Genomic DNA, 24,434 nt, shown 5'->3' on the forward strand with positions numbered 1-24,434 from the left:
CAATATGAGGAATTTGAAAGATGATGTATGAATGTGATGAAGAATTAAGGGGTTTGATATTTATAGGTTTTTTTTTTTTTTTTTGAAATTATGGAATTACTTAACAAACTTTTATCTTTTCCGAAAATCATGGAATTTAAATCAATAGTGTAGTATATCTTCTTTTATTTATTTATTTATTTATTATGGCAAAGTCATTTATCTTATTTATTTGTAACAAATTTGTTTTTTATCTTATTTTAAAATTGATATTTTATCTTCACAAACGCGCACAAGTTTATTCATCATCTTTTTTTTTTCTTCTTCACACATATAATTTATCTTTATAAACGTGGACGAGTTAATCTTTTATCTTATTCATTGGTAACATAATGAAGGGTTTGAAACATGTCATTAAATCATAAATGACGATGAACGTTTATCTTGTTCATCCTCCTCATCTTCATGACATGTGTGAGAAAAAATAAGATAAAAGACGAATATGTTACAAATAAATAAGATAAAAGATTAACTTGTGCATATAAAAGACCAATTTGAGAAGGAAAAAAAGATAAAGACGAGGAGGATTTAAAAAATAGTTAAAAAAATTCGGTGTTTAATTGCTTGGTGTGTATGAAATAGTTTGAGATATTAAATTAGATTTAAAAAATTGCTTTCCTGGGATTGTAAAATAATAATAATAATAATAATTAAAAAAAATCATTAGCGACCAAAATACAGAGACTGAATTTTCCACACAACATCACTAATTCGGCCGCAATGAACAGTGAAGTTATTTTTGAATCGGTCACTAAATCAGTCGCTAAAATCAGTCACTATATCAGTCACTATAGTGTCACACAATTCGTCTCATAGTGCATCGCAAACTCAGTCGCTATTTCGGTCTCTAAAATCGGTCGCTACAAATCGATCGCTGGCTTGGTCACAACAAATCAGCAACCAAGGTCATTGATGCTGATTTTAGCTGATCGCTAAAGGCGAGTTTTCTAGTAATGAGACATCATCATTTGCCCATCCAAAACAAATTTTCTCCATTCATTTCTTTTTGTTTCCAGAATCCATTCTCTAATTCTAGTTTAAGGTATGAATATATGAGTAATTTTAATGGCCTTGTGGTGTGGTGAATGTGAGAAGGCATACACAAACCTATATGAGTAAAATATTTAATTCTTTAACTTCCAAAAACACTAATTAACATTTTTCTAGCAATGCCATATAAATGACTGGAATTTTATCATAAGAAAGATTTTTGTTGACAAAGTAAGCACTACCGACTAATTAGGCTTATTGTCCACATATCATATCACTAAGAGTATATGACTAGTTTTTTTTTTTTTTAAATAGCAAATATAATATATTATATAAACATAAAAAAAATGATATAGGAGAAAATTCAGGAAAAATAAAGAGGTATCAGAAGTATGCTTATAAAAAAAAAAGATATAAGAAGTACACTTTACAAAAACCCAAAAATCTCTAAGATAAGACAAGAAAACAAAACAAATAAAACTACAAGGAAAACGAAGAGGCACACAACTAACAAACTACTCTTCAAAGTTACCACCATGAGAAGAAGAAAACCGTTCAAAAAGAAAGAGGTAAGGATCAACGACAGGTAGCACAAAGCAATAAGAAGGCCTCCAACTAAGAGTATGACTAGTAATAACATACTACCCCAAAAACCTAATACGATATCAACGGTCAATGACGCAGGTGAATTTGGAGAAGAATGAAGTTGTGGCTTTGAACTGCTATGTGATTGTGAAGGAGATTGTGCTGAAGTTGTCAAATTCTCTAAACCATTAGGTGCATCATTAGCTGCAATATCACATAACAAACATTAGTATTAATTCATGATAACTAATTGAATATAATAAATACAATAATTATAATCCAAATCTAGGCTAAAAAACAATGTTTATGTAACAATAAAAATAAAATGGAAAACTTGATGCAGCAAAAGCATATATAATTTACAATGTGATGATGCAGAGACGGAATTGAATGGAAACGAAGTTATCATGATCAATACAAGTAGAAATAATGTCTTGGACACTTTTTCCATCTTTCTCTTCTCTATATATTATGAATTGAAATAATAATCAATATGTATATGGATCTTCAATATATATGAGGAAGTTTTTGAAGGACGATGTGTGATGAAGAATTAAGAGGTTTGATATTAATTTATAGGGTTTTTTGAAATCACTGAATTACTTAACGTACAAACTCATATTTTCCGAAAATCATGGAATTTAAAACAATAATATAATAAGATCTTCTTTTATTTTTTTATCTTTTTTGTAAGATCTTCTTTTATTTATTTAATTTTTTTGTAAGATCTTCTTTTATTTATTTATTTATTTATTATGACAAATTCATCTATCTTATTTAATTGTCACAAATTTGTTCTATATTTTTTTTTCTTTTTTCAAATTGATATTTTATCTTCACATACGCGCACGAGTTTATCTATTATCTTTTTTTTTTCCACACATATCATTTATCTTTATAAACGTGCACGAATTAATTTTTTATCTTTAAAATAAAAATGTTGTTAATGTTCAGTCATAAAGGTCTAACAACGGGCCCGTTATCGATCATACTTGAGGTGCCCCAATCCAGGGCTGGGAATGATATTGTATAATTCGAAAGTTCACCACATATGACATCCCACCTTAACATGAAGATCTAGAAGCACAACCAGCTTTTTCACTTTTTATATGATGATATCACACTACCTAACTTTGGTAGCATAGTGTCTTTTATATCCACACCACCGATCGTTAGGGGCGCCGTTTTTGAGATTTTAGTGGCTTAGGAACGAACCTCCAGTTAGGTCATAACTAATAAGTAGTATACAAAATTCGAGTTCCCAAAATACATTACAAAGTTATTTAATACTCAAATACTCGTACAAAATAATTCTTACAAAAACAATTACATAAATAACAATGCTATGTCTACTATGAGATTATTTGCGTTTAATCTATGGTTGATTAGGGTGAGATGGGTAGCTCAATTAATAACGGTTAAAATGAGTTGGAGGTCCAAGATTCAAGTCCTAACAAAATATTAAAAAAATTAAACTAACAACTAACATAAATTGCGTCACAATTATAAAACTATCATCTGACTCTTGATTTGGCCTGGCTCTGGTGCTAAATGTAGCATTATTGGAGAATTTGAACCATAGCTGAGTAGCTTAACAAGTTGTGAAAGAGATTGTGATGAACTTTCACTTTTTAGAAATGGACTTTAAATCGAATTCTCTAGAGCATATGGTCCACGAAGATCAACTACAATGTCACATAACAAACATAAATTTATGATAAAAGAGAAAAAAATTGTATTGAAAAGAAAAAAAATTATAACCTTTTATGAAATTGTGGACACAACTTCTAAAATAATATTACCATATTTAATTCTTTTACATACTTAAATAAAACAACACATTATATATTCAGAGAACATTCAATTATATATATATATATATACAGGGGCTTAGAGTTCAAACTCCGATCATACCATTTATCCATCTTAAAGACTTAAAGTTGGAATATCTAGCGACTAGATTAATTGAAAGAAAAAAAAAAGTTAATAATAATAATAACGCATTTTCCTTAAATTATCCCTTAACTTCCAAAGTCAAACTCATAAAATGAACAATACATCAATGGAATGAAAAGAAAAAACAAAGTGCTATACATCCCATACATTCTTACCATCTAAAATTTAAGGAAGGCTAAAATAGTAAAATGGATAATCATCATGTTAATTATTACAACCAATTCTATTGTATTTTACATTGGAAAATGTTAACATGTGCACCAAAGGCACATGTTAAGAAAATAAAAGTAGAAATAATATATTGAAATTTGTGCATTTAACTTTTTAAGCATTAAATTTTTTTTAACATTAAATGCAATTTTCTATATTTAGAATCTTAACATATGCCCTTGGTGCACATGTTAACATGACCCTTTTACATTTACTAAAAATTCAATAGTTTAAATGACCATTTCACTCGATTTGGTTTATCTCTCTAATAATCCAAAAAATATAGGCTAAAAGACAATGTTAATTTTTAAAAATAGAATTAAAAATGTTCATATAAGCAACCCAATGTATATGGTTAATTCCTCACAAAAAATAAAACCAAAACATGATTTACATACCTGAGGATAGAGCAGCACTAACATGCACTGCAACAAGAACATAAAATAATATTGTTAGTATCAACCAATGTAAACATAATCATGAACATATAAAACTTAATTAAAAAAAAAAAGAAAATATATATAGTAAAAGAATTAATTATTTACATTCACAAGGAAGTGATACTCCACAAACAGAAGGCAACTTCATTGTCTTTGAGACATCCAATGACAAACTGTTGATTTTCATTTGAATATCACAAATGCAACTAGAAGCTGTTGCTACAACATATGCAACAGCATAGCAACATGAATCTTGTGATTGTGATGAATTGTGGTCTACAAAATATGGTAGACACTCTATCACCATATCATTTATAATTGATGTACAATAATTATTTGGTGTAGACAAGGAATTTGATGGAGACAACATCAACATAAGTAGAAATGCCAAAATAAACACTTTTGCCATCTTGCATCACACAAACTTCTCTATTATTGTATTTTGTTAGCAACTAAAATCTTTAACCTTCATGTTTCTAACATATGGTTATAGTAAATAATGGAACCCGAATATCTCTCTTCTACACACAACTCACACATTGACTCACAAGTTTGTTAATTTTTTTATTATTTTTTTAATTCAAGTGACTCATAATTATTTCTTTTCTTCAAAGAAGTGACTCATAAGTTAATTACTACTAGTATACTAGTAGTAGGTGGACTAAATCAAATTTATAATTCAACTACTTTTTAGGTGTACAAATTGTGGTTATAGTAGAGGCGAAGTGTAGGGTGGACTAGTGTGGTCCACCACGGAGTTAAGGCCTAACAAGTTTGGACAGTTGTTCGGGTTCTGAAAAAAAAAATATAAAAAATTAAGGGTTAATTTATGATAAAACTGTGATTCTTTATTGGACTATTTATATATTTTGCTTAGCCTCTAATTTTTCTAGCTCTGTCACTGGTCCACCATGAATCTGTTTGTTAAAATTTGGTCATACTTGTGGAATCAATGTCGAACTCTTAACAATATATACTTGTGTCCTTTAATCATCTGGTTATGGTTTCATATATTAGTTCATGCAGTTGCGTGCGGAGATATACCTTGTGATCACCACACTGTATATCTTAATTTCACCCATCTTCAATTATCCGAGCATGCACACACCCTTACAACATTATTCATTGTGCTAGTATAGACAGTAAACATTGATGAGCTCTATTCTCAACCGAAGAAAAATTCGGTATTGGTATTTGTTTTCGAGACAATTTTGGTCGCGTTCAAGCTCATATGATGGTGTTTCCCTATTGCTACACGGATTGAATTTGAAACCATTGCATTTCAACACGCTTTTCTACTTGTTGTGTTTTGCAACTTTGAGAGAATCATGTTTGAAAGTGATCGCCAACTTGTTGTCAATGCGGTGACTAGTAATCGTATGTATGAGAATTAGCTAAAAACTCTTATTTATTCTAACGTTAATTACAACCTAACTTTACGGAGATAAGTCAATAGAGTTGCTCATAATCTTGATAGAACTTCTGTGATAAAACTTAGTCCCTATAACTTTTATCATCCTGTTAGTTGTATTTTTTCTATTAGTACTTTTTATGAAATGAAATGAGCTAATTTTACTTCAAAAGAAAACACTATTATTTGGAATGAATTATTAACCGTTGATTTTGTCAATTTATAAATTTTTTAAAAACTCTTGATTTTTGTGTAAAAAAAATGTTGATTCTATTTTATGTGTTTAAAAATCTATAAAATAAAAGTAGATCTGGAATTCTGGATCCTACAACTAATTATAAATGATTGTATAGTTTTTTTTTTTTTACGCATAAATGATTGTATAGTTGAATATTATTATATCGAGTGTTGAATAAATTTGATTTAGAATAGTCTTTTTCTCTGACTCTGTTTCAGTGATAAGGATTATTAAATTAAATAAAAATTACTCTCCAAGTAATTATTTTCCTAAATATTAAAGGATTGGAAAATGACTTTTCATCTAAAATGACTTTTCCAATTTTTTACTGTACTTTTAGTTTTGGTTTTCTATGTTTGACTCATAGTTCTGTTTAAAATGGGCAGTCTTAGAAAAATATGGTATTATATTTTAATCATTAATATTTGTTTTTTTTACAAGGCTAATAAAAAAAAAGATAAAAAGAGAAAAAGATAATATCTCAAAGGTAGAAAGTTTCAGCCGCGTCGCTCCGAAGAATATCAAAGAGACTTTCTGGAGGAGATGTGTGAGTCGTAAGATCAGAATCTGAAGAGTCTAAGAAATCTGCACAATTGTTTTCCTCTCTGAGAGCGTGGCAAAGAGTAGTGTTACTTTGAGAAACCAGCTCTTTGATGTCTTGAATCAACACGACATAGACATGATAATTTATATTGGGACCTTTTATGAGGTTGATGTAGTGGAGGGAATCAAAGTAGCAAACCAATTCATCAATAGCCATATTTTTCGCCAAAGTGAGACTCTGCAAGTAATATGTCTGAGGATCCATGAATGAAACCTGACAAATAGTAGCCTGAGTCATTTCTGATAACTCCTCCAAAGCCGGCTCTAGCAGGTGATCCGAGGCAACTTCCATCAACATTGAGAATGACACCGGAGTGGTTATTGTTGTTCCATTTAACATGTATCTCTTCCGAGTTGGTACTTGAGTGGGATGAGAAACAAGAGGTTAGGGTGACAATCATCCTTTGAATATTAAAGGAAAGACAATTAATAGACCAAGTTTCATTCCATAAATACATCAAATTTCGGTGAAGCCAAGCCCACTAGACTTGGTTTCAAAGAAAAGTAAATAAATAAATGTTTACAAAATTTATATTAAAAAAAATAAAGACAAAAGAGAATCGACAGTTGGTTTAGTTTGGAAAGATCCTGCGTTAATTTAATTTTAGCGTTTTACCAAAAATGATGTATATAGTTGAACAACTCCAACAAAAGGACACCTAATATTTGAAAGGTTAATTTGGAGGCAAGAATCTACACCCACCTACCTCATCATCACAACATACAAACAACCTCAGCTGAATCAAAATCAAACATACATTATAGTTGTTTATGTTTATTGTTTTTTGGTGTCTTCTTGAAGCCATAAACCTTATCTGAGACAGGTTCATCCCATCTTAATTTTTCAACATTGTCCTTTGATCCTTTCCTTCTCAATGTGGTTGCTTCACAATTGTAAATCCTCTCTTCTGGGTCACTTACACGCAAAGAAACTTCTCATTTTTTGGCAATTAAGGTAACAAAACTGTTATTATTCGTGCCTTAAGCTTCTTCGTTAGTGGTGGATCGAAACAAGACCGAGGTTGGTTTTTATGTTATGTTGTTGTTTTTTCATTATTTCTTCATCTGGGTTTCTTCAAGTTTGATTTTTTCCTTTTGCTTTTCATTCCTGTCTTCTGGGAATATTTGGTTTAGCTTATAGCTCAAGATTTAGCATTTAGGATTCCTATACCTTTTCAATGTAACTTTTTATTTTACATTCTTAATCAATGATAATCGTCAGATCATTAAAAATGTCTGATTTTAGTCATAACTACGTTTAAAGTCATGCAACATATGATCTCATAATGTATCAAAATTAAACTCTTAAATTAATGCAACTTATAGTATATGTTTAATGCTAAAGATTGCAATCATGTAGTATTCACTTCTTATCTTTTTCATTGCAGTAAATTTATTCTGATAAGTTGAGTTGGTCTTGGATGCTATTGCAATTGATCTTCTACTACTAATTAATGGGATTTCACCTCGTCTTGTTTCTCTTTCTCGCTTCGGTTCGTTTGACATTAACTCAAGATGTTGAACATGGTTCTATTATAGTAGATGGAGTTCAAGCAATTGCTGAAAATGATGATAACTTCATTTGTGCTACTATTGATTGGTGGCCTCATGATAAGTGTGACTACAATTATTGCCCCTGGGGCAATACATCTGTTCTGAATTTGGTTAGTATTATTATATACGTACTCATATACCCCGAAGCACCAACACTTCTCATGAAAGACGTGTCTGGTGTCCGACACCAACACATGTGATTATATTTAATTAATTTATTTCTTAAATTATTTCTCATCAAAGACGTGTCAGTGTCATGTGTGGTGTTCGTGTTTGTGTCTTTGCTTCATAGCTCATATATATCCCTTGCACATTTTCAATGTGGATTGGCTTTTCAGGACTTATCTAATCCTACCCTTGCAAAGGCAATCCAAGCACTGAAGCCTTTGAGGATAAGAGTTGGAGGTTCATTGCAAGATCAAGTGTACTATGAGGTAGGAAATTTGAAGTCCCCTTGTCAACCATTTCAAAAGATGAAAGGTGGATTGTTTGGATTTTCAAAGGGATGTTTACAAATGAAAAGGTGGGATGAGCTGAATCATTTTTTCAACAACACAGGGTAAGTGAGAATTTTCCTATTTATTAAAAGTCACTTTCTATCACTCTTTGTAGCATGGTAGGAACAATGACTAAATCAACATTTTAGTAGTTGAAATTGTAAAGATTGGTCAATTTAGCTCTTTAAATTTGCGAAATAGCAATTTATTCTCTTAAGTTGAACGACGTTAGTCAATTAAGCCATTTTTCCAAATTTAGCACCACGGTTTTAAAAATTCTATGTTTGTCTCGATACAGCAATAGACTATTAAAGTCAACATGTAGATCTTTCATCGACTTTGATGGATGTTAACTAAAGTCTAAAAACATATTTCGGTGGAAGGACTAAATCGATTGATGTTATTTAATGGACTAACGTGCTATTTCATAAATTTGAAAGATTAAATTGCTTAATCCTTACAATTTCGAGTACTGTAAAGAAAAATAATTTTTATGGTGGAACTTTAGTTTGAGTTAATCACTTGCAGGGCCATGATCACTTTTGGTTTGAATGCACTCCTTGGGAGGCACCTGATTAGTCATAATGTTTGGGGAGGAGATTGGGACAATACAAATACTTATGATTTAATAAATTACACTATTTCAAAGGGATACAAAATTGATTCATGGGAATTTGGTAAGACAAACAGAAGAAAAGCTATTTGTTATGACTTATGATCAAGTATATTTCATTGGAACTTAATTCTATGCATGCTGTCATATAGGTAATGAGTTGAGTGGTAAAGGCATTGGTGCAAGTGTTGGTGCTGTACAATATGGGAAAGATTTGATAAAGCTTAAGCAAAATTTAAACACATTATACAAGAATGCAAACTTCAAACCTTCACTTATAGCACCTGGAGGATTCTATCAAAAGGAATGGTTTGATAAACTTCTAGAGGTTTCAGGTTCAGGCGTTGTCGACGTGATGACTCATCATGTATATAATTTGGGAGCAGGTTTACATAGTTCTTTATACTATAGTCATTACTTGAGGATATTTAACATTTGATAGGATATTTTTTTAGAGGTATAAATGATTTGTTTTTGTTTAGGTAGTGATGGGAATCTTGTAAATAAGATTCTAGATCCAGCGCGCTTGAGCAAGGTAGAAACAATTTTTGGCAATCTGTCAGAAACCATTCAGAAACATGGTCCTTGGTCGGTTGCTTGGGTTGGAGAAGCTGGCGGGGCATTCAACAGTGGCGGTCGTTATGTTTCTAACACATTTGTGAATAGCTTTTGGTAATGTTTGGCCATTGCTTCCATCATTTCATGTAACAAATGAGAAATTATTGATATGAAATTCAAAATTCTGAAGTTTAAATTAACTGTAGGTACTTAGATCAACTTGGAATTTCATCCAAATACAACACTAAGGTCTATTGCAGACAGACCTTAATTGGAGGAAACTATGGCCTTCTTAATACCACCACTTTCACTCCCAATCCTGACTACTACAGGCAAGTGTAAATTGAAAAATGTCAAATTGTTGCAAGTTTGCTAAGTTTTTTAATATAGCTAATCCTATGTTTTCGATTTGATTTTGAGCAGTGCACTTTTGTGGCATCAGCTCATGGGGAAAAGTGTTCTTGCAGTTTCCAGTGATGTTTTTTCGCCATTTTTACGCACTTATGCTCATTGTTCAAAAGGCAGAGTAAGTTCAGCTGATACAAGATCATATAGAAAACTGCATGCTGATATTCAACAATACTCTTAGTAGCACAATTCTTATAACAATAATTTGTCTCATTGTGCAGGATGGAGTAACATTTTTGCTAATCAATTTAAGCAATCAGACTAATTTCATACTCGATGTTCATGGCCGCGCGAATGTCACTAATGAAGATGCTAAAAGTAGCATCCATGTAGATAATTCATTCATTAATCATCTCAAGAGAGCATTTTCTTGGGTTGGAACAAAAGGATCAGATGTCATATTCAGGGAGGAGTACCATTTAACTACAAAAAATAATTACCTTAAAAGCAAAACCATGCTGCTGAATGGTAAATCACTAAAGTTAACAGATGATGGAGAAATTCCTAGATTGGATCCAGTACTCAATAATGTACATTCTCCTATACATATAGCTCCTTTATCCATTGCATTTATTGTATACCCCAACTTTGATGCTCCAGTTTGTTTTGGAAATAGTAAAGTTTAATTAAAAAAAAAAGGTTTCTTGAATGTTGCAGAAGAGTGAGCATTAGGAATATGGGATTGTAAGATCTCATTGAAATTTTATATAGTAACTGTATACTTTTCTTCACATCAAAGTTGAAACCACATTTGTAATTCTTACTAATATTGTCACAAGATGAAAAGAAAATTGAAAGGAGCAAGTGGCATTGCACAAAAGGTGAATTTAATCTGTAGCAAATTCAAATTTCAGTAAGTGTACACTAAAGATTGTTTTGACCCAAATGATGGATCCATTACAATATGAAAAAACAATGATTAAAAGTCAAAAAATCAATCTCATTTTCCAAGTAAACGACGACCGCGTTGATTAGCACCTTTCACTCGGAAATTCAACTCATCCACATCGTCTTCTAGATGACTCAAGGCTTTGTTGTGCCTGCAACATTTACCAAAATAATTATTAATTATGAGAACCTTAGAACAAGTAAAGTCCTTCTAAAAGATTGACACAGATGCCAAATCAACCATCACTTTGTAGTTTGATTAAGATAAAACAAAGTAATAGATTGCAAACCTTTCAATTTCCGATCCCATGTCAACAGCCATGTCTTTAAGCTCTCCCAATAGATCACTTAAATTTGACAGTGCATCATCTTGCTTCTCCTTTTCAAACTGTTTCAAGACATTTTATTTAGCATTTGAATTCTTTATCAACACTCAATAAAGTGCAAGGTAATGAGAAAAATCACAAATGAAAGATGAAGAGAGTGTACAATATTATTAATGGCAGCGAATAAAACTGATTTGATGCAAACTAGTAGAAAGTAACCAACAAATATTAATTGGATTTATATCAGAAACTAATGCTCTGTTAAGTTCATAGGATTTATGCAACAATTTAATCTTTCACCGAGTTGATACGAACCTCGACTTTTTCAAGTGCAGCTGTTGGTTCCCGAGGTGGAGTCCGCAGCTTGGACTGCCCTTTGGATGCAGAAGTCAATCCCAACTTCTCTCTCTGTTCCAAGTGGTTTCCCTTTCTTCTAACCGGATCATCTACATAACATGAGACACATTATGTCAATGACACAACCCAAAATAATTAAAATTGGAAAAGAAAACACAAACAGAAAATATTAACCTCCAAAAATAACAGGGCCTGTTATTGTTCGTGTCTTCTTTGGTTTCCAAGTTTTGGAGAAGAGGCCACCAAGACTTCCCAAAAGCTTTTCTCCCTGGAAGCAGGTTATAAGAGCGTAAAAAATTTAGTCAATTTTAGGCACAGCTTCAGTTTGCTCAAAATCAAAATAAGTTTATGGTTCTTCACTTATGAAAAAGTGGTTATAAACTTATAAGAGAAGCTATTGTTTAAATACTCATAGTATTGCAAGATTCTTATCATATTTCTTTTTCTATTAGTGCTTGTGGAGAAGTTTATCAAAACTGTCTCTTAGTCCACAATACCAATTTGAAAGGGTTTCATTACAAGAGTGCTATGAAAAGCGACACAATTTTTTTCACAAAGGTAAAAACAACATGAAGAAACCACCATATAGGAGCAAGTTGAAGAAATGTATGTTAAGAAGATTATACCCGACTTAAATCTCGATCAATGTCGGCAGCAACTTGGTGACTCCTAGTAATTTGCTCACCCTGATGATGAAGGGTGACTAAAGTCTTGGTAGCATCCTCTCTTATATTCTCTGCTATCTTCAAACAATTGTGGACCGAGTTCGTAGTCTCCTCAGCCTTGTAAACAGCATAATTCTCCAACTCCTGTACGGATTGATTCTCTAATCCGCCAGAATCACGAAAATTATTCCTGTACCTGTTCTGGTCCACTGATTGACCAGCATACATAGATGATGAAGATTTCTTACTGTTCCGGTCTGCTGACTGATGGGCATACGTAGATGATGACGATTTCTTAGTGTCATCAATGTCATCAAATGGGTTAGTGTTCACTTCTAAAGTAACTAATGCTCGTTCTGAAGAAGTCTTCTTTGAGGAATTATACTTTTTGTTATCCTTTTCCTCGTCATCAGAATCAAACGGGTTCGACCAGGTTTTAACATCATTAACAGGACTAACGGAGTTGTGCTTACCAACTTTCACAGGAGATTGCTTTGAATTGAACATTTTCGCAGAATTGAATCAGAAACAGATCAAGGTAAACCGTTCATCAATAAGAACAAATATATTGAATTTTCTCCCTGTAATATGCAAGCAAGTACTATTCAGTTAATGTACAACAACAACAACAACAATAAGCAAAAGCAACACAAATATCATATTCTTAATCCACTTATGACAAAACCATTAATTTTATCATACCACAAGAAACCATATACAAATAATTAAAACTTGTTTGACTTTATATAACCTAATATTGACTAAAAAGGGAAAAACAGATAAACTAGGGTAGATAGAATATATAAAAACATTCATACAATAACAGTAAAGCAACACAAAGAAAGAAAATCAATCACCAACCATTGACAAAGACTGCAAAAAAAAAAAAACCAGTATGCATAAAAAAAAAGGTACAAAATTTGCATCATAGTTGCCTAAAAGTTCAAAAAAGCAAAATCAAGAAGAAGCTATAAAAATCAACACTTAGAAAATGAAAGAACATTCTTTTTTTGAAGAAACCTAAAGAAGAACATGAAACAAGAAAGAAAATTGAAGTGATGTTGACTATACGATAATTACAAGAAAAATCTAAAATGACCCAGATGGATTTAAGTGATTAATTTAGCAGAATAATAATAAAAATTGAAACTTGTGGAAGAGAAAGAAAGAGGGTACCTTGGGAATTAACGGAAGATGTAGAAAGAATCGTAAAGGAAAATTATAAGAATGTGTAGAATTGATGAGAAATCCTCGGAGAAGAGAAGAGGGTTTAGAAGAATGTAAGGAGAATTGGAAAATCGCGTCAAGAAAAAGTCGGATTGTGGAGAGTGGAAAGTGCAGACAAAACACAGTTTGCAAAAACTTCTTGTAAACGTGTTTTTTTTTGGTGATGATGCGCTCTTCTTTATTTATTTATTTATTTATTTATTATTATAGGTTGTTGTTGTTTCTGAATTGAGCCGTTGAGGTGCATGATGTGCTATGTCTATGTGGAATTGAATCCTATATATTAACAATGCAAACCCATTCGTCGAGAATTATTTCAGCCAAAAATCATCCAGTTTTCAAAATACTGAACTCTCCTTGATTGGACCACTGTTTGTTTAGAAAAAATAAGGTTTTTACTATTAGATTGTACCTCAAAATTCTCATCAATGGATACATCTCTCTCTTTCTCTAGACTCCTCTCTTCTTCCACCACCACATCACTCTTATCTCCCAAAACCAAAACCCTCTCTTCCAATTTTACCCTCCCCCTCAAACTCAACCGTTTCAAAACAAAAACCTCTCCGATTTTCCACTTCATCCAAAATCTCCGCCACCATCTCCGTCGGCGACAAACTTCCCGAATCCACCTTCTCATACCTCGACCCCGCCGGCGAAGTCCAAACCATAACAGTTTCCGACCTAACAAAAGGCAAAAAAGCCGTTCTCTTCGCCGTTCCAGGAGCTTTCACACCAACATGCTCACAGAAACACTGCCAGCTTATCATGTGCGATTGTTCCAGCTTAATAGGGTGTTTTAGATTCGTTTTTCAAAAGCTTTGCGCGCGTAAATTGATTCTGATTATGGGAATACTATGCGGCTTTGTTTCTAGCAATTGGGTAAGAATATATTCTGATTCTTCTTTTCTCTATAATCATTTGAATAAGACTATTCTCAACAGTGTGTTATTGTTTGTGATTCTCACTTATAAATATCCATAATTTCTTTTCTTCTTCCATTGCATTTGAGGCTGAATCAGTCATCCAATTCGATTTCGAAATGGCAACCCAATTTGACATGTTGTGCGATGTTCTTCCTGGGCATAATTCATGGAAGTTCAAAGTTCGTGTCCTCCGTATGTGGGCAATTTCTTCTTTTATGAAGCCTAATGAGTTGAACTCTATGGAAATGGTGCTGATAGATGAGAAGGTTTGTTCGTAATATTTGGTTTGTTTGCTAATTCATAGAATTGATTATTGTGTATGATTATTTTTTTTTGGTTTTGTTTTGATATGTTTCTCGTGTTCTTGGTGATGGTTGATCTATAAATAACGAAACTTTGAATAATACACATGGAGGTAAGATTCATGCCTTGATAAGGAAAGAATTGGTTTACCTATTCCAGAATAAATTAAAGGAAGGGGAAGTTTATAAGCTATCAAACTTTGATGTTGTTCCAGTCGTTGGATTTTATCGTACAACTCTGCATCCTTACAAATTGATTTTTCGATCGAATACCAAAGTTCAGAATTTTGCGAGTTCTGATATTCCTATTTTGGGATTTTCTTTCACCGATCTTGCTGAAGTGGCTAGCTACTCTGTTAACTATGATTACCTAATAGGTAATTTTGATTTGAAGAACCTTACAAATTTTGTAATTTTCATCGATTAATGGTCATTGTGTATCAAGTTATTTGTTTCTTATGTCATTGTGTAGATGTCATTGGTTTAATCTCTGGTATATCAAATGAGAGGGAGTATATTCGTGCTGGCAAAGTCATCAAGATGGTTGTGCTTGAACTTACAGACAATAGGTAATACCAAGTTTAAGTCGGTTAATATTGGTTTTTGCCTAAATTTATTTGCACACTAAATTTTCAATCGGATCAGTGGTAAATGTGAATGCGCGTTGTTTGGTGATCATGTTGATGAGTTGCAAAGATTAATTGGTAATTGTCCTTCCGGTCTCCACGTTGTTGCACTACAGTTTGCCAAAGTTAAAATATTTAGAGGTGAGTGTTTGTTATTTTAGTTCTTTTCTCTTAGTTGTGGTTGTACAAGTGTGTAATAATATCCCTTTTTTTTTTTCCAATCTTTTCCAATCATAGGGAAAGTTTCCATTCAAGATGTTATGAATACCACAAGGATTTTTCTTGACCCTGAGATTAAAGAGACATCCGAGTTAAGAAAGGGGTATGCTATTGTTGTCTTGCCAATCTTAATGTATGCACTAGATTTTTCTCATTGCTATCTTATATGTTTATGTTTTATTTTTATTATATAGGTTAGCCATTGCTGGTATGTCAAACTCCGAAAAAAGTATTGAGCAAATTAATGCTATGAGTACATAATACATAAACATACTTCACTTATTGATCAAATACGTTATAATTTTTACTAATATTTAAGATTGGAGGGAGCAGGATCCAATGCAAATATTAATTTTAATCTATAAACATACCGTATTCCTTTCGGCCTTATATGTAATTAAAAATAACTTTTTTAGATTATTTGAAAAATGGATGTATTTAGTCTAAAATTTAGACTAAATACATCATTTTTTCAATGAACATAAAAATGATACTTTTGCTTAGATACGAGGCCGGAGGGAGTACCTTCTAACACTCTCCTATCTATACTCTATAAAATCATATATTCATAGATGAGATTATTCACACCAAGGTAACGTGTGCAAACCTTACTCCACAAACCTTACTCCATTTCAATGTCTTCTTCCTCAAATAATCCCACAAACCTTACTCCACTCCAAATGTTAGATCTATGGAAACTTAAAATTCCTAGCAAAATCTATAACCACACAATTAGTGCAGAAACTACTAAAGTGTCTGCAAATAGTTCCGATGAAAAAGCAATAACAATAGAACTTCATGTACAAGGATTCTATAAGCTTTTTGTTCAGCCTTTGGCTGGACTTCAACCTATACCAACCGAAAGTGATTTTATTGTATCTCCTATCTATAAATACAGTTTCAAGATTCCTCTTTTCTATCTCTCTATTTTATCTTTCATTTTATCTCGAAGGTTGGCCAATTTACCCATTAGCAAGGATTTAGCTAATTATATTGAACCCTATATTGTTGAAAATTGCATTTCAATGGGACAACAATTTGGAGAGAAAGAATTTAAGATTGTTTTTTATATTGAGGTCGTTGAAATAGATCTGGCAGATTGTGAAGATTGCGATGATTATCGTAGACGCGGTATCGTTTGATTGATATTAATGATTAATTGTTGATGGTTTTCTAGGTCTTGGTATTTTTCTTTAATATATGGTATGTAATTTTATTAAGTCGTGGAATGCCCTTATTCCTGATGATGAATATTAATTGGTTTGTAATTTACTTATAGTTAGAATTGAAATTTATCTATTTGGGTTGGTCTGTGCAGATAATAATTGTATCATTACTTTGTGATCAAATATTCAAATGTGCTAAAGTGATTCAAAAAGAAGCTAAAGGATTAAGAATATATTGGTCATCATATCTACGATCATGTGCAAGACCTCCATTCAAGATAAATATATATTATGAAATACTTTGTTTGTGATAAATCTCATGTCTCTGATGTGTTTTATCGACAAAGTTATTGAACCTGATTTATTGTCATTATGTTTGATAACTTATCATTAGCTTCAATGATTTGAAAGTTTATTTATTTATGCTCATGCAACATGTGTCTGTAGTACGGACTTTGAATATAAATATCAATTAGTTTTAATAATCTGGTCTTACCTTTGAGAAATTTTATTTTTAATTTATTTATAAAAAATTTATCCTTTATAATTTTTACTATTTATGGTTGAAAATAATTGTTAGATTATGTATTAATTAAATATTTTAATTAAACCCGTGCATCCGCACGGGTCTTACACTAGTTAACTATCAATCTCTCTCCCCAAACTATAAAAATATAACAAATGGTACATAACCTTTTCTTTCAATATCCAAATTCCAATTAAAAGAAGTATGGTGAAATAAAAATATCATCACCAGATCACTTAATGTCATCACCGAATCGGATTAAACTGATGGTAAAAATAAAAAAAAATAAAAAATCATAGCTAACTGACGCAGTCGGAAGCATGAGGATTAGCAAGGGCTAAGCCTTAAAACAAAACATAAGTTTGCAAGCGACGAACCTGTTGGATAAAAGCTCTGAAATCCACCCGAAAAATAATCTCTTGAAATCTTATGATAAATGATAATTCCCTTTTATTTCAAATATGATTGTCTTTAAATAGACTTACAATCGGAATCATAATTAGACTAAATTTACTAAAGATAATAAAAAAACTTGAAAAAAGATAATAACAATAATACTTACATTAAAACAAAACTTTTTGACACAAAATTAAAACAAACTTAAAAAAAATAATACGTAACAACTAATAATACTGAAATTAAAAAATAAACTTTATCTTATATTTAAGATCGGAGGGAGTATATATTGTAGCCTTGTAGCCCTGGAGATGAATGAAGGCATCAAACAACAACAACAACAACAACAACAACAACAACAACAACAACAGCAATGGAGTCATACAAAAGCGGTGATGGTCAAAGGTGGGATTGGTGTCATACAATGGAGTTTCATGTAGTTTGCTTCTTTTGAATCTTTTGACTTATTCACTTCAGTAAAAGCTGGCACCAAGGCACTAGAAGAAATCCTAGATTTCAATTTTTCTTGAGAAAAAATACAGTCGATTTATATCAGTTTTCTTGCCACGGATGCTTTTCTAAACTACAATCCCTGCAGAAGAATAGCAATTCAAATTAGTGGAAGTGATCTTAAGAAACAAACACTTCACAAGAGTCATAAAGGAAAGTGGAAGATTGATAATACATAGAAATTGGCATGAAGAAAACTTCAATAATTTTGTATTAAAGAATGTACCAAACTCCATTTTTTTAACAACTGAATCAAAGGAAACGAACCTCATTGCATTGTCATTCTATACTATGTTCTTGTCATCATTACAAACTTCTGTTGTTTTTTTCTCTCCGTTGAATTAGGCATCAAAAATATTCGTCTTCTGGTTCCTACTCAGGAAAGCTGGGAGCCAGGAATTTGTTACAAATCATGACTAGACTAGAGACGAGTTCTTTTAAATTTTAACATGAAAAGGCGAAAGATAAACTCATAAGTACCGTGTAGCAACTATCAAACAGCTATAAGGGGACCCAGAACTACTACACACCCCTTCTAGTATACAAGGGAACTGGGTCAAAGACTCGAAGGTCACTGACCCAAACCATATGGTTGAGAAAATCACGAGATGAGAATTAAATGTTGGATTTTGAACTCAATCTAACAAACACTAAGTTGAATTATTCCACTTCGTAGACACTACTAGTTAGCAAACTATTTTTATGTCAAGATGGTAACTTTTGAGATGATACATTGATACAAACCTTGAAGGTCCATTCTTTAAAGCCGGTCCGGAAAGAATTAGAAAAATGCCAGCCTCTATGTTTCAAGGAGATATCTGACAGCAGTTATGGGTGTTTATGCTTTCTTTGAAGCTTGAAAAAAAAAAAAAGTTACAACTTTGAATGGCCTCAAATGAATAAGAGGAAAAAGGAGAAATTTTAGCTTCTAAATTCATACCTGAGCCTCTAACTCGGCAATTCTTTGCAAGGACGCATGTTCGATGCAGGCACGGCGCTTACATTCTTCTTCTAGCTGACCTGTAAGTTGGTATCTAAGCTCTGCCATTTCCTGAACCCAGTCCTCGGCTTCTTCTTTTGCCCTCAACTTTTCCTCTCTTAATTCTTCCTAGTAAAGGAAGTCAAAATCAAAATATTATATACATCTCCAAGAACAAAGGAATTACTTAAATCATGAAATTATGTCAAATAAGTATTGTTCTCTTCTGTGTTAAACAAATTCACAAAGACCACTTCAATGATTAAGCTTAAATGGATGGATGGTCGTACCTTGAGTTTCTCCACAAGAAACTCATATTCTTGTATCTGACAGGACATCTCCATCTTCCCTTTTAATTCTGAAGCTGGATCTAATTTCATTGCCAAAATACCAAGGAGTGGGCCCAATATTTCTCCATAAATTCTGAGGAAATATTATGAAATGATCACTAGAAAGTTTAGTGAAAGTGTACCTCCAATTGTAAAATTGTGAAGACAAAAGGAAAGCAATCAGACAACACCATTATCACTAACGCTTAGTAAAAAGACGTGATAAAGTCTTTTTCATACATAACTATCCGTATAGCCAAATTTAAAGCTAGTTTGGATGCAGTTTTCCACAAGTACTTGCAGAACAGTAGAGGTCAAAATGATCTTGCAATACCCGTGACTAATGGTTTCCCTCATAAGTTGAAATCAACTTCAGAACCTTAATTTTTTTTGAAGCTCACTCACTTAACTCCTTCATAAACACTTAAAAACTTCAAATTTTCAAAGGTCTTTTCCTTGAGTTAGAAACTAAATACTTACTTTACTTGAAAAGCTTTCATAAGCTAGAATCTCATCCAAACTGAAACTAGATAGTTATTAGTTTCTCTCAATATGTGTGTTGGCTGCAAAATTTTGCATTCAAGATATAATTAAGAACTGAAATATCGGCACGAGGAACATGGAGCCTAATGAAATATAAATCAACTTGCATAAACTAGTAAAGGATATACTCATTTCTTTATTTGTCTCAATCCACTCCATCTATTTTGGGTTCATACAAATTCAAAATACCATACATTCCGTTATTAATTATGATCATATAATGTATTAATTACGACTTTGTGAAGTAGCCCTCTATTTGTTTTATTATTTAAGTAAAAATAGGAATTTTTATGAAAGAGTAGGAAAAGTAGATTGAGAAACCCTATAACCAACCATATTTCCATTTATTCATTTGAAAGCAGAAGTGGCAATTCCACTCTCTTAATCTATCGAATAGAAGGTTAAGCCAACCTATATGCAGGACAAATTTTGCATATAATTCCCAGGAGGGCGCAATGTCTATGTCCGGAAGTGGTCCATCCCGCATTCTTAGTTAGCACATTCCCGAATGGCTTTTTAGGATATATTGTCCTATTACCTTACCTGCTGCCCGGGTTCAATTCCCGTCATTCGCCCGATAGCAATCGTATACATATTACAAAACTTTGACATATGTACCTTGTGTCCTCTCCTTTGCTCCTTTGTTCACTCAAAGAAGACTGATCCTTGATTTGCGGTCTGTCCTTGTTTTCCAGCCAGTCTTTAACCTTTTGGGAAAATAATCTAGTATTCATGTTGGCAGTGTCAAGCTTTTCTTTAATTACCTTATTTTCTTCATTCAGAGAGATGATGGTTTTCTGTGCATCTTGCAGTGCATCCTGTAACTTGTCGATCAATCTACCCATTCTATTATTTTCTTCTAGAGTTTCTTCCTGGACTTTCCTTCCTTCGAATAAACTCTGCTCCAAGGTCATCATATCAAGCTTCATACTCTCGACTTCAAACTGAGACTCTAATCCCATGGATGAAAATGATTCCTCCATAGTCAGAGCCGACTGCTCTAATTCCACTTCTTTAGTCTCAAGTTCCTGAACCAAGGAAAGCTGCTGTGAGATGCATATTTTCAGCTTCTCCTTTAAGCTGGAAACTTCTTTTCGTAAATCTTCCTTCTCCTTGAATTCCATTTCAAGATCGCAAACACGCTCTTCTAGATAGGTCACCTCTGTGTTTCTTGCACTGAGTTGATCCTGAAGATAATCTGTATAAAGTACAAAATATATTATGCAAATTAAAGAGTGCCAAAACCACAAAATGTTAGTGCATTGTTCAATAAATAAATGTGTTTCATGGAATCAGACAGTCATTACGAAGAAATATTCAGGCCAAAATAACATCCAAGAAGGAAAGAAAAATTACTCTCCTATGACAATCAACTGTCACAAAAACGGTTTACCAATGAAAGTTCATCAATGCAATATATTTGATCCACACAGCTGCTTGTATGCCATGAAAAATGGAGAAATAAAAAAAATACCTATTTCTTGAGAACAATTTAGCAGCTCTTTTTCCAACCTCTGGATGTATTTCTTATCTTCCATATGAGCCATTGACAGTGACTTTTCATGTTGTTCTACTTCTAGTATCTGCATCAATGTCATAAATCAGATTGGATGTTTGGTATGTTGTTTTGCAAGAAAGAAAAAACTCATTTTGAATTTTCGTAGTCATTTCATGTGTCTATTCCTACAATTAGTGACAAGATTTCAATAACCAAGACCAAGGGAGTCAAAGTTGAAGGTACAACTTCACTTTCTATTGTTCCTATACCACGTGTTCATCGTATTGTTCATTCCTCTCTCTTTGACAAATATCTATCTAGATGGTGTATATAATAGAACATGGCTTAACTAGAATTAAAATCTCGCTACTGCCTTAAGATTGCCACAACTAAAATACAATAACCCACATGGGTTGGCCTGGTGGTGAAGGCTTGGGACCTTGGAGTGTGCGCCTCTCATGGTCTCAGATTCAAATCCTTCCGGTGCCACTTCCTGAGTTCGGCCAATCCACACAGAGCAATTGCTCTGGCTTCAATTGGTGTCCCTCGGATTAGTCGGTATTTGAGCCACATATAGAGTCTTAAGAAAATATGGGCTATGAGTTAATTTGATTACAGATATTACTGATTGTTTAACCTATAAATAATGCTATCTAGAAAGCAATTTAGCATGTGATATACCTGAGTTGGCACTTGAGAGCTTTCAGAATGAGAACTTTCTAAAACATACTTATCTTTTCTATGCTGCAAATCACAGACAAAAAAATAAAAAATTGGTAAAAAGAAAAAAGAAAAAATTATACATAAGCTGCATTTGTGAACTAATAAATTGATAAATGCAATCAATGGATATCATAGTTAGGTTAAAAAAAAAAAAGTACCTCTCTGAATGGTGTTCCCAATTGAACAAGTTCTTCCCCAATTAAGGGAAAATCACTATCAGTTGCGAAGCAATTTGACATTTATGTAAGCAAATTGGAATTTGTGCAGTGACTCTGTTCCAAGTTCGAACTACTGAAATTGGAAATCGAAATCAAAGACAGTGAAAAGTATCGATTACTGGATCATAGATTTTGAAAATGTGATGATAATGATGATGATGAAATAGTACATGAAAGCCCTTGAAAGGTTTTGATTATGGGAGATTCTTTTCGCACCCCACATGTATATCCAGACAAACCAAATGTGCAAATTAAAGGCCCAATTTTGGCCCACAACAGGTCCATCATCCGTAGTGATAACTAAAGGCCCATTTCATCTACATGTGACCTTTGTTCGGAAATAAATACACTCATAAAAACGTAAAATGTAGCATTTTATCAGAATCAATCTATCAGTCGGTATTTCATAGGTATTTCGATAATTCCGTGAACTTAGTTTGATTGGTAAAAACATCACATTTTATATGTAGGAGTCGAGATTCGAATCTCAAACGCTCAACTTATTCAAGAGTCAAATTCTAACCATTAGGTTCACCGACAAAAAAAAAATAAACAGAAAATGTGACTGCATTAAAGGGCAATACTGGCACAATTATAAGGATTGAAGAGATTAGAGTCGGTAGAGTGGGTAGTGCGTAGTTACATTCTCTGTACATGTCCATGGTTGATGGTCCCATGGACTTAGATCCAAACCAAACTATAAGACTTCTGAGTAGGGAGTCATAATGTGAAGTTTTGGTGTATGTTAGATTTGAATATGATATCATCATATTCATGCTATTGCTAACTTTGACCAGAAAGTGCCCATGACATTAATTCACAGCCAAAATTTTCAATAAGTGATGTTAATTTAAGTAATTCCAAGTTTGTTTTGGTCAAACTTTGATTTGGGAATGGCACTACAAGTACTGTTTCCGTGACTTTTAAGATATGGCCAGGATAAATGTAATATGTTGATCTGGCTGATCGAGAAGATTGGTCAAACTGTAGCAGCTTTTGGTCGATGTTAATTTGGTGGAATGTGTACCAACAAACATTGTCCAATGTTCAAGTTAGTAAGTGAGAAGTTTTCACGTGGAAAAATAAATGTTGCTTACATTGTTGATGAAGGGGATGAGTAATGTGATGGGGTGTTACGGACGACGCCCATCAATGTCCAAATCAGATAGCCGTTAAATGTCTTTAACTTACTAGAACGTTATGGAATGTGGGGAATATGAGATGTCAGGAGGATCGATTCTCTCTATCTAGTCCATTGGAAAATGAGTCGTGTTATGATGAATGATTGAACTTTAGACATAAGTTACAATGCAATTTATAGTTTTTAGACTTACCGAATTTATACAATATATATATGCTGAAGTGCGAGTTTGAAACTGCAATTCTTGTTCCTCAACTCTTAATATATGTTTAGTTAGTATCTTTGAAAAAAAAAACCAGCATATATATATATATATTGACCAAAAATATATATAACTCAATAGGGCAATTTTTGGTATTCAACTAGTGCTACAGAACACATATACATGTCCTCTGACATCAAGAAGGGTCCCATGTTTAATTTACTGTTACTGTAATTGAAAAGGAAAACTCAAGATCCAATAAAAGTTGAACTAATCATTTGTTGTTTATATCACGACACCTACCTTATACTAATAACAAGCTAATTGCCACATGTTCATTTTTTAGTGCATGAAGCACACTGTTATCAAATAGTTCATCTGATCTTAATCTCCATTTCAATATTATTTTAGTTTTTTAAATTATAATGCTGATATTAAATTGTACCACTATGAATATGAACATTTTTAGAATCAAACTTCTGAATAAATAATACCATTGACTCTATCTATAAACTAAGTTGACAGACTACCAAGTATTTTAGCTTTTTTCTTGCTTTGATTTGATACA

At 32.6% G+C, this 24,434-nt stretch overlaps 5 protein-coding genes across 11 annotated transcripts; 2 read left to right on the top strand and 3 right to left on the bottom strand.

The window, feature by feature from the left end:
* Positions 1–2,880: 2,880 nt before the first annotated feature.
* On the bottom strand, positions 2,881–4,758 carry LOC123885750 (non-specific lipid transfer protein GPI-anchored 11-like). Its single transcript, XM_045935061.1, has 3 exons — positions 4,326–4,758; positions 4,179–4,205; positions 2,881–3,299 (listed from the first exon to the last, which is right to left on the bottom strand). Exons 1-3 carry the CDS (start codon positions 4,627–4,629, stop codon positions 3,259–3,261), a joined length of 372 nt encoding a protein of 123 aa, XP_045791017.1. The 5' UTR covers positions 4,630–4,758; the 3' UTR covers positions 2,881–3,258.
* A 2,380-nt stretch (positions 4,759–7,138) lies between these two features.
* LOC123885751 (heparanase-like protein 1) lies at positions 7,139–10,917 on the top strand. 2 transcript variants are annotated; one of them, XM_045935063.1, is made up of 9 exons: positions 7,139–7,493; positions 7,861–8,136; positions 8,365–8,585; positions 9,052–9,200; positions 9,289–9,522; positions 9,619–9,808; positions 9,901–10,026; positions 10,118–10,220; positions 10,324–10,917. In XM_045935063.1, exons 2-9 carry the CDS (start codon positions 7,927–7,929, stop codon positions 10,726–10,728), a joined length of 1,638 nt encoding a protein of 545 aa, XP_045791019.1. In that variant the 5' UTR covers positions 7,139–7,493; positions 7,861–7,926; the 3' UTR covers positions 10,729–10,917. The 2 variants fall into 2 exon arrangements, with proteins under 2 accessions (XP_045791019.1, XP_045791020.1); XM_045935064.1 differs by having other exon boundaries at positions 7,146–7,427.
* Positions 10,894–13,840, bottom strand: LOC123885752 (SNAP25 homologous protein SNAP33-like). The gene is made up of 6 exons (XM_045935065.1): positions 13,515–13,840; positions 12,300–12,919; positions 11,848–11,941; positions 11,632–11,762; positions 11,281–11,378; positions 10,894–11,142 (listed from the first exon to the last, which is right to left on the bottom strand). The coding sequence occupies exons 2-6, from the start codon at positions 12,843–12,845 to the stop codon at positions 11,043–11,045; spliced, it is 969 nt and encodes a 322-aa protein (XP_045791021.1). The 5' UTR covers positions 12,846–12,919; positions 13,515–13,840; the 3' UTR covers positions 10,894–11,042.
* A 129-nt stretch (positions 13,841–13,969) lies between these two features.
* On the top strand, positions 13,970–17,268 carry LOC123885753 (replication factor A protein 1-like). 3 transcript variants are annotated; one of them, XM_045935067.1, is made up of 7 exons: positions 13,970–14,444; positions 14,575–14,754; positions 14,900–15,167; positions 15,263–15,359; positions 15,436–15,557; positions 15,654–15,738; positions 16,954–17,268. In XM_045935067.1, exons 1-7 carry the CDS (start codon positions 14,331–14,333, stop codon positions 16,955–16,957), a joined length of 870 nt encoding a protein of 289 aa, XP_045791023.1. In that variant the 5' UTR covers positions 13,970–14,330; the 3' UTR covers positions 16,958–17,268. The 3 variants fall into 3 exon arrangements, with proteins under 3 accessions (XP_045791023.1, XP_045791022.1, XP_045791024.1); XM_045935066.1 differs by lacking the exon at positions 16,954–17,268 and adding an exon at positions 15,830–16,015; XM_045935068.1 differs by lacking the exon at positions 16,954–17,268 and adding an exon at positions 15,830–16,015 and having other exon boundaries at positions 14,585–14,754.
* A 478-nt stretch (positions 17,269–17,746) lies between these two features.
* Positions 17,747–22,716, bottom strand: LOC123885754 (golgin subfamily A member 2). 4 transcript variants are annotated; one of them, XR_006801240.1, is made up of 9 exons: positions 22,464–22,716; positions 22,264–22,326; positions 21,559–21,667; positions 20,703–21,282; positions 19,503–19,635; positions 19,174–19,341; positions 18,978–19,088; positions 18,501–18,618; positions 17,757–18,315 (listed from the first exon to the last, which is right to left on the bottom strand). XR_006801240.1 is itself a non-coding variant. In XM_045935069.1 (7 exons), exons 1-7 carry the CDS (start codon positions 22,542–22,544, stop codon positions 19,062–19,064), a joined length of 1,161 nt encoding a protein of 386 aa, XP_045791025.1. In that variant the 5' UTR covers positions 22,545–22,716; the 3' UTR covers positions 18,632–19,061. The 4 variants fall into 4 exon arrangements, 1 of the variants encoding a protein (XP_045791025.1); XR_006801239.1 differs by lacking the exon at positions 18,501–18,618 and having other exon boundaries at positions 17,747–18,315; XR_006801241.1 differs by having other exon boundaries at positions 17,755–18,315; positions 18,978–19,337.
* Positions 22,717–24,434: the final 1,718 nt, after the last annotated feature.

The sequence above is a fragment of the Trifolium pratense genome, linkage group LG5 (genome assembly GCF_020283565.1).
Source record: "Trifolium pratense cultivar HEN17-A07 linkage group LG5, ARS_RC_1.1, whole genome shotgun sequence".
NCBI classification, from domain to species: domain Eukaryota; kingdom Viridiplantae; phylum Streptophyta; class Magnoliopsida; order Fabales; family Fabaceae; genus Trifolium; species Trifolium pratense.